The sequence below is a fragment of the Terrapene carolina genome, unplaced genomic scaffold, assembly GCF_002925995.2.
Source record: "Terrapene carolina triunguis isolate 2854851 unplaced genomic scaffold, T_m_triunguis-2.0 Scaffold192, whole genome shotgun sequence".
Taxonomy (NCBI): Eukaryota; Metazoa; Chordata; order Testudines; family Emydidae; genus Terrapene; species Terrapene triunguis.
Genome location: NW_020664543.1, coordinates 19055500 through 19065677, shown reverse-complemented (window position 1 = coordinate 19065677; position 10178 = coordinate 19055500). Strand labels below are relative to the sequence as shown.

At 36.3% G+C, this 10178-nt stretch overlaps 1 protein-coding gene across 1 annotated transcript in view; it reads right to left on the bottom strand.

The window, feature by feature from the left end:
- Window positions 1-10178, bottom strand: part of FOXK2 (forkhead box K2) — a 59244-nt gene that overhangs the window by 11609 nt on the left and 37457 nt on the right. The window contains exons 2-5 of the mRNA XM_024217598.2: window positions 7494-7688; window positions 4468-4615; window positions 3808-3954; window positions 235-428 (exon numbers count right to left, since the gene is read on the bottom strand). Of these exons, the coding sequence (XP_024073366.2) occupies window positions 235-428; window positions 3808-3954; window positions 4468-4615; window positions 7494-7688 (684 nt within the window). The remainder of the gene's footprint in view (window positions 1-234; window positions 429-3807; window positions 3955-4467; window positions 4616-7493; window positions 7689-10178) is intronic.

The window sequence follows — 10178 nt, the reverse complement described above, 5'->3', positions numbered from 1 at the left end:
TAAATAACTAAACTTGTGATTTTAGTACTGTATACAAAACTATCTAGTTTGTACGAGCCTGAAGGTTAAAAACAGCCATTGTTTTTGGTTCTGTTATAGAATTATAATTCAGTCTTACCGTACCAACATATTACTATTTAAAGTACTGTTCTCTCTTACTTCCAGCAGGAAATTTAACATTTAAGGTAAACTTCTGAAAATTAAATGTCTTTTTGTTCATCTGTTTTTCCTTACCTAGAAGAGAGTGGTCCCAGAGGGGTTCTAAAGCAAGGTACTCCCCTAGGCCGCCTTTTCCTAAAAGCCTGCTCTATTAATTTGCTTTCAGAGGCAGGGTCTATCCTCCAGAATGAGCCTTTGCCTGGTTCTTCCTGGGAACGTGGTACTTTGATGAAATAACGATTCAGAGAGAGATTGTGGCGTATTGAATTCTATGGAACATAAAAAAATATGTAGAATTCATATATATTTTTACTAAAAAGTCAGAATGTGGCCTAGTGCAGTGGTCTGTAGTACGGGAGACTCAGGGTTCAGGTCTCCAGTTCCTTAGGGTAGCAGGTCCCTGGTAGCGCTATAAAAGCAGCATACTAAGCCTGGGGAAGGGAGCCTTGGCATTGCTCAAACCTCTCCCAGCAATTAAAGAACAATACTAACAAGCTCCTAAGGGAATCTCATTTCAATCCTCTCGCAAGAAGGACAGTAGTCACAACGCATGGTTTCAAAAGTTGTGTGGACATAAAGCAGTGGATAAAAAGAAGAATTAGTAGTATCTGAAACACCATACCTTCCTCCACTGCTCAAATGAAAGTCAAAACTGTTCCCATTGGGCTGCTAAAACATGCTATATTCACTGATTCTGGTGCTGATCTTGTACAATAATACTCTATCATTATTTCATAGTAAGGAAAGGAAAGGTTTTATTAGAGAAATTTCAGATACAGCTAGATACTTGGGAGTTCACCTTTCCTTACCAGAAGCCACACAAAAGGAGGAGGATTCTCTCGGCAACTTCAGTTCCCAGTTATTCTTCCCCAAAACAGGGAAAGATACCAATCACCTGACAGTCTCAACAGAGACCAAGGATTCAGTGGGCCTAGGAAAACTCTGAATGGCGGTAGGTCCAAATGCAGTTCTCTAGGGTGATCATCATACCATGCTGTGGTCTGCATATTACCATATGCCCAATATGCAGTGGCATGAAGACTAAAATCTGTTGCCACTTCATAGAGGACTTGGATGGAAATGTATGAAGGTACCAGTGTTCTGATGAAAGGGGAAAATCTATCGTTGACTTTATATGCTTCATATATATACACACTATATATATATATATATATATATATATATATATATATACACACACACACACACACACACACACACACTGTATATAATACATATACACACACACACACACCACTGAGACCTTTCAGAATTTGGTAACTCAGGTGGAGGGAAACAAATACAACCATTCAAGTTTGTACTAACTTTAACTGTCCAGTTCTGATCCACTGAATGTTAGCACTGAAATATCTGGGGAAAATTTTCATAACATTCCAAATCAACACTCTTCAAAATCCTCAAAATTTAATCCAATCCTAGTCACAGGTCAGCCTCAGATGCGATTCATGACCTTGACAGCAGGCTTAGAGAATTTAGGGCAATGTTACCCTTGTACAGTTTCTTCAATGCAATCTGATGCATACAAAAGCTGTTTCCCCTGCCAGTGACAAACAGAACTAGCAGGTGGTGTGAAGAATATAAGTTTATCAGTTGTATTTGTGTCTCCATCTGCTAGAAGAGAAGATTAAATCCAACTTTTCTAGATTGGAGGAAAAATACACGACAGAATGAGTCCAACATGATGGATCTTCAAAAAAAGTTCTAGGATATACATGAATATATCTATAGCCTCATTAGGTATTGAAACAATTATCTAAAACATAGCCTGAAGCATATAGGTTAGTTACCAAAATTGTCATCTACTGCCTGAAGCCAGAGGCTAAGAGTATTGTTCACAAATGAGGTAAGTTACCTACCATTATGGCAATATTTTACATGACTACTGACCAAAACAGCTACTCCGTTTTATTATATTTTCCTATTGTTGTTATGCATTAGTGTAATTCTTACTTAATTCTCTGAAACATAAGGGGTGTGCTGTGCCTGCCATTTTGTTTTTGCAAAGTATTATGCATCTAAACAGTCAGTGATCTAACACCTAATTTTAAAACTAGAGGCCATAATGCACATCTGTTTTTGCAAAGTATTATGCATCTAAACAGTCAGTGATCTAACACCTAATTTTAAAACTAGAGGCCATAATGCACATCTGTATCAACCAACTAGAGTCTATGGAAAACAAGAGTACAATACACACAAATATAGATGTATTTTAGACAAAATTCTGAAATATATCTTATACAAGGCGTGCAAAAATATTTTAAAACCCAATTACTATTGTTAGAATAGAACTGACCATATAAATACATACACACAAACAGAATACTATATTGTGTGTGTGAAAGAGGGGAAAAAAAAACATACATAGCCTGAACAATTTACTAGACACCTTTTAGCCAGAGCAAGAGCTGAGAAGTGTGAGGCTCTCTGCCAGCCAAGTCCCTATTGAGAAGCCCATAAACCTGGTATCCTCAAGCTCCTGGGATTGAAAAGGGTACTGGGATTCCTACCAGGGTGATCCATCTTTTATATACCCCTCTTGCTAGTAGGTGATCAATCTGAAACGCCTGTCCGCCCTACTGCTGGGAAGGTGGAAGCATTCTACTTGTTGTGAATGTGAAAAGTAACTCTTTGCCACTACCCCTCCTCAGCTTGCGTTGGTTGTACCGTCCCTGAAAATAAACTCTGGTATCTGCCTCTGTTGCAGATAACAACTTTTCTAAGCAACAGAAGCAGTGAAATTGACATTACATAATTGACATGGTGATTTCAAAGGCATGCACAGGGTTCTGAAGAGCAGCAGAGAAACTGATCAGTCCTGCTAATTGCTCTCTGCTGTCCCTTAGTAAAACTAAAAGCAGCAGCAGAGGCACTGTAGTTGTATGTCTGTGTACTTGGGGAAAAAACAGCGCATTGGTTTATATTCAATTGGTTATCCTGGTAAATGTTCTGGTTAGAAATTTGTTTATTTAAAAGCTTAAATTTTTGCAGAAATAGATGGATTAGCCTTCCACACTCAGCAGGGATAGATTCTCATCAGCAGTTAAGTGGGCAAATGGAACTTTCTAGTCACCTGTGTGAGCACAATCAAAAATGAGGTAGTCAACAGTGCAGGATAAAGCAAGATATGTACACCTGTAGCTAAGGAGCTGTAAGGTCAAGACCACAGCTTTCAACAAGCTTGTATTCCGAGATTTTGGGATCTTATTTTGGCTTGTTGAGGTAACACAAGCATGTTAACGCAAGCAGAAATTCTAATAAAATATTAATTCTTTTATGGCAAAACCACACGTAAATCCATTTCTACCTATGCTTATATTTTTCTCCAATAGAAGTCCTGTAAATTCCCCTATTGGAACTCTAGGGAATACTAAGGCTAGAGAATGATGCTGCCATAGTACACCTAAGGTCCTGCCAACCTAGAGATTTTAAGATTAGAAATCCATTACATATGAATTTATGACCCATTCAGTCCACCAAAAATCTACTGAAGGGCTGTCATGGTCACTTAATATAACCAGTATAAATAAAACAAGTTGACTTGGATTATTTACTATCATTCATTTATCATACTAATAGTCGTTTTTATTCATGACTTTTAAAAGAAATACTAGAAATGAAATTTACCTGCCAGCCCTTGTCTGCTGTTCTGTAGTATGGATAGTTTTTAGTTATGTGCGTATAAATTCCATTTAGTGTAAGCTGCTTATCAGGTGCCATTGTAATTGCTTGTACTATTAGTTGTGCATAGGAATAAGGTGGTTTTGAGTCATCCTATAAAAAAATAAAAGAACCCTTAAAATATTTGCCTCCATAAACTTTACAGTAGTATACCTCTTTTCTAAAATTACAAAATGCAATAATCAACTTCATTTTTTAACACTTCTGGATGACCTGAGGATTTAAAAAGGAAAAGCTAAAACCAAACTTACATCTTCCAGTCAGAAGGATTTAAGAGAACAGTAAAAATCAAAAGAAACTAATACAACATTTAACCAAGGACCACGAATCTAAATGCCTAAAAAACGATGAGCATGCAAGTAACTAAAAGCCAGTACAGACATGAAACTCTTCAATGGAGATCTATATTTTAAAAAAAAAAAAAAAAAAAAAAATCAAGATACAAGGCACATTGAACCACAAAGATCTCTGGCTTCAATCTGTTTTCAATTTGTAAATGCCAAATCATGTCTAAGTTCATATACTTTGGATAACAAATTTGCAACATTGGTACATTGGGCTCAAGGCTTTATTTTTATTTATGGTTTTATTCTGTGCAACATTTACCTTTGGGCTATCACCACCCGATGCTTCCTTGTCATTTTCTGACTGTGAATTGTCAGCCATTAAATGTAGGTCAGATGGTATTACACGACTCATTTTGTACCCTGAAGAGCCTGCACCACGCGGGCTAGATGGGCAGGAATTTGCAGCACTGTAGAATATAAAAAGAGGATCCTACTATTTTGTTATACAGTATATCACCACGTTATGTCTAATCAAATAGCTCTAGTTGTAGGAAAACTCACTAGTGTTCCCAGACTGTCATTAAGGGTCTGTCAGTATTTCCATTATAAATGCTTGGAAAATGCGATTTATAACTTACTGTAAGAATCAAAATCACTCCAGGAAGAAACCTGTCAAATGAGGTTTCAGCCTCTCTCTTCAAAGAAAGAAGATTAACTGTTTTGTAGGCTATACTGTATTTATGTTAGCTTTGCTGACAATATGTACATTTTAGTTGGAGGTTCAATCTACTTATACAACCAAAAATTCTGGATACTCGTCTGAACCTCTGATCTGAAAGTTTTCAGAAAATAGGTCTACGTGAGATTTCCACCACGTGCTTGTTCTTAGCTTAGTCAGAAACACTGATAATGTATCTGGACAAAACAGCATGTTTGTGAAAATATAATAAAGTTACAAGCTCCAAGAAAGAGTTCTGGGTGATTCTTATTTAATCAAATATATACTTCAGGTACATTGACTTAGAATTATATACAGACACTCAGCTGTATGAACACTATAAATCCTCATGTAACGTAATAATCGAATAGGCCAAAGACTGGGGAGATGACGACATAAGTGGAAAAGACACCAACAAAACAGTAGCCAAAGGTAAAATTTGATAATTGGCAGTTTGCTAAGGCTCATTAGTGTTGGAAAGATATAAAATATTAAACTCTAAACTTCAAATGAATTTCTATCATATCTTTTGAAAGTTTATGTTTTTTTCCACCTTTTATAGTGCACCCGGAATCATAGCTGTATAAAGAGCTATTCTTCCAGAATTCCCTTTTGTCCCTTTACAGTTGAGAAACAGTCAGTGAGCAATCATTTCACTGCTTACATATTTTCATGTAAACCAATAAGCCCCAAAAATGTTTACATAATGACAGGATTCAATTCTGCCCTCAACAGCATAAAAGAACAACAACACATATATGAAAATAAAAGCAGGAATCTGAGAAGTCTGCCAGGTCCCCATCCACTAGCCTTGTTACAAATCAAAGATACTATTTTAGATTAATCAAAATATATAAAATTTAAAACTTTAAGGAAAACTAGAGTTAAGGGATACCATCTGGACTGACGGGACAAAAAGTTGTATCTGCCAAAATTTGCTTTGCAAGCAGACAGGAACATCTTGCTGTCTCCCTCTGCAGTGCCTGCCATGTTCTTGCATGTAGACAGAGTAACATACAAAAACACTGTTCTTGAAGAGAAACTTCTTATCTCCACAATTCCAACATTTGAAGTTCCCTGTTGGACAGTCCACTAACAGTTAAGATGGAATGTTGTTAATGTTGTGTGGAACAGGCCTTGTTTTGAGGGTTAAGAGTCAGAGGATCAGCACTTTTTAAAAAGTGTTGGTCATTGCTGTGCTATGTAAGTTTTGCGCATATCAACTGACAGTATCCCTTTACTTAGCTCACTGTACCATGTATTTACACAGCAACACATATGGTATAATCAAAGCAAGTTTACAAATCCTCCACACAACTTGGTGAATTAAAGAAGAAAATGTCAAGCTAGTCAAATAGACTCAGAACTGCTGTGATTTTTAATGGTATAGTTTAATAGTTGTTTAGTAGCCTTGGGAGATAATTGCAACAGCTGAGATAATGCAAAAAGCAATGGTGAAATACTTCTTGAAATATTTATGAATGCAGTCATTTCTTGGGGAAGATAAATTTTTCCTGGTTTAAATAAAAAATCCAAGACTGCTATACTATCAAATCACTTTTTCCAAATGCACAATTTGCAAACACCATCACAAAACTGGAATCAAGATCTCTGCTCTTGTTGAGTATCAACAGATTTACCTCTGAATTTAAACTTCATAACAGGATCCAAATGTAAAGATCAACAGAATTAGACACACTAGCTTTATATTCCTTGAATCAAGCAGATCTACCAGAATCTGTGAGGAAAAGGTGGAATTTTCAAAAATATTTAAGTGACTTTGGTGCTTCTGAAAATTCTATTCAAAATGCTTTTATAATAGTTTGCCAGAAGAGCAATTAAGCTTTTTGTTTAATTGAACTTCAACCCAACAAACAAGCCAAATGATGGCTGCGAGTCTCTAATCAACACAGCTAAACTGACAGACCCAAATTAACCGCACCTACCAAAACATTTCTCAACACTATACTTCTCCTGATGCTATACTGAAATACTATAAATAAGAAACTTAGTTTACTGACTGTAGTCACTAGTCAGTAAGAGACTTTTTTTAATCTTTAGCTTTCAAAGTAAGCATTGCCAAACTGCTAAAACATATTTTTCTGCTGACCAACTTACTGAGGGCACTGGATTTTAGTCAGCTGCTTAAGAATAGCACTAACAATGGAAATAAAAATAGAAACTACATTAAAGTGTTGTCACAAGTATAATGAAGACCAACAAAGGCAAGAAAATTGTAAGTTAAGATTGATGCTTAACTCTTAAACTCACTCTAGTGTGTCCAAATATTTCAGCCACTGGGAAATGTGGGCTCATTCACTGCTCTAACCGTCCTAGAATACTAGGAACAAAAGGATGCATTCAGAGTACAGCCCTAACACAATTTTATTGCTTTTGTCAATTTAAAGTCAGACTTTAATGACAGTAACAGATTTGGATATTTATGTGAATAGGTAGCCACTGAAAAAACACAATGCTATAATTTTACTCCAAGGCTCATCTGAGGCTGCTCTGAACTCCAATGTAAGCATTATTACATAAGGAAAGCAACATCAAATGAACTACATCTCTGTACTGATTCTGTAACCATATATTACCCTACATGCAATTTTGCAAGTTTTAAATACCTGATAGTTCCTGTGGGAGATGGGAGAGGGCTGATCAGGTGCGCCATGTTGTCTGGAATGTTTATTGTTAAGGGAGAGATCTGGGGTTGCACAGGTTTCACTGGAGACTCTGGGGACTCCTGTTTTTCTCTCTTTTCATTGGACAGAGCTGTGAATGTTATCTTGATGTTTGTGCTGGGAAACCTGAAAGTACATCTGAAAAATAAAAACAAATATATATGCAACTTGTTTACAGGTAATACATAACAGACTTTTTTGCGCAACTCACAAGCAATACTTAACCCTGATTAAAGTAATAAACAGTGTATCTTGGGTAATGATTTGCAATTATCTTCATTTTACACACAGGCATAGAGATCTAGTAAACACTAGAAAGTCAATTTTAGACTTCAGAATACAAATAGAATTGTATTAAGTATATACATTATTTTAACGCTGTAGCTCTCTCTAGATTTCCTGTAGTCCATCTTGAGATGAACTGGAAATATACTCCAAATGGGGTATTATTTTGAAAACATCTGAACAATGACATCAGAAGGAATGGGTTTTGTGCATTAACTTGTAAATTGGTTTTTATAGTATCCCTGACAATCAGTATTGCCACAGAAAAATCTCAAACCTCAGTTCAAGTATACTGAACTGTCATTAACTACTTAAGAGAGCTAACAAGTCCTCCAACATCCATTCATCCGTAGCATTTTGTTCACTCTGGCCCTGATCCTGCAAACACTTATGAAGTTACTTAATTTTACTCACTGAGTAATCCTATTGTGAAACTACTCAGAGAAGTAAAGTTAAGCAGGTGCATAAACGTTTGTAGGATTAGGGTTTATGTAATTTCACTAGTACACCTCTACCCCGATATAACGCGACCCGATATAACATGAATTCGGACATAATGCGGTAAAGCAGCGCTCCAGGGAGGCGGGACGGGGCTGCGCACTCTGGTGGATCAAAGCAAGTTCGATATAATGCGGTTTCACCTATAATGCGGTAAGATTTTTTTGGCTCCCGAGGACAACGTTATATAGGGGTAGAGGTTAAAAGCAATTTTTGTTCTTTTTCTCCTAAAGTACTTTATTTACTATGCATACAGCAAAGCTAATGGTGCCTAACTGTAAAAGCAAGAGGTACTACAGAAATGAACAGTCATGGCAAATGTAGCTTTAATTTAGATTCAGAAAAATAGACTGTTTAAAACAGATTTAACACAAAAAATAGTCACTTATAAACAAAAAGTTAAACCATACATCTGTATGTTTGCTTTAACTGTTAACTGTTTTAAATTTGATAAAATCCAGTTATATAAATATGCAAAAATGTTTAATTTTTGTATATATTCATTAAAAACCCATCTCTAATGAACTTTTAAAACATTTCCTTCCCCCCTCCTTCATTAGGCAAGCACTACAGCATATAGAAATTAACCCAATTAAACAGGAGAATAGGCTATTTATAGTTTAAAGTACACAAACAGATTGAGCATACCTAAATTTAATTCTGTTACTAACCATGGCACCAACAAAAACCATTTCAGGTAATTTTACCTTTTGCTCATGATCAGCAATAATCTAATAAATGTTAGATGTACTGCTGCCCTCTCCTCCCTGGAAATCTGTCAGATATGCACAGGACTGAACCCATGTTAGCTATGCAAAGGACCCAATGTATGGGCCATATTTACATGCCCCTCACTGAGAGGCTTTGCCAATGACAATCTACAAACAAACTTTAGAAACCATATTGTGAAGTGATCCTTTTACACAGATCTACAGTAGAACCTCAGAGTTATGAACACCTCAGAAATGGAGGTTGTTTGTAACTCTGAAATGTTCATAACTCTGAACAAAATGTTATGGTTGTTCTTTAAAAAGTTTACAACTGAACACTGACAATATAGCTTTGAAACTTTACTAGGCAGAAGAAAAATGCTTTCCCTTTAATTTTTTAGTAGTTTACTTTTAACATAATACTGTACTATGTTTCCGTTTTTTTAAATCTCTGCTGCTGCCTGATTGTGTACTTCCAGTTCCAAATGAGGTGTGTGGTTGATCGGTCAGTTCATAACTCTGAGGTTCTACTGTAGTTTTATTAAGAAAGGAAACAAAGCTGCTTTGGAACAGGTGCAAGCAGCATTTGTTTCAAGTGTCACTATAACTTTGACACAACATTTAATGATAGATGCATCTAATGCAAACATGGACATTCACTGCTAGTGGCCATGGATCATGTTTTCCTATGTTACATGCTTAAAGAGTAGGGGGGGGGGGGGGGGAGAAGAGAGAATGTGACTGTGACCTTCCTTTCAATCTCATTTCATAAGGACCATGTCTGAGTTTAACAGACAACTTGATTCCGAAGCATGCTTGATGTACTAAATTGGGAACAGAATCTATGCCAAAACACTGCACATGGGTTGCAGCAGGAAAGTGAAAGGGACTAGACTCTCCCTCCTTCACTATGCAATCCTACTTAATTGTTTTTAAACTAACAGCCACAATGAAGGACTGTAGCTGAGAAATGTAGAAAAACTTGAGTAAACAGTAATGAAGACATTACTGCTACACCATAAAGCTGGAATTCCTTGCTCTTTCTGTAGAAAATAAAAATCTTTCCTCCATCATTTGTCTTTTCCTTAAATATCTGATAGAAGGAATAAAGTTTGTTTTGCTGGTCAAAGCCAAT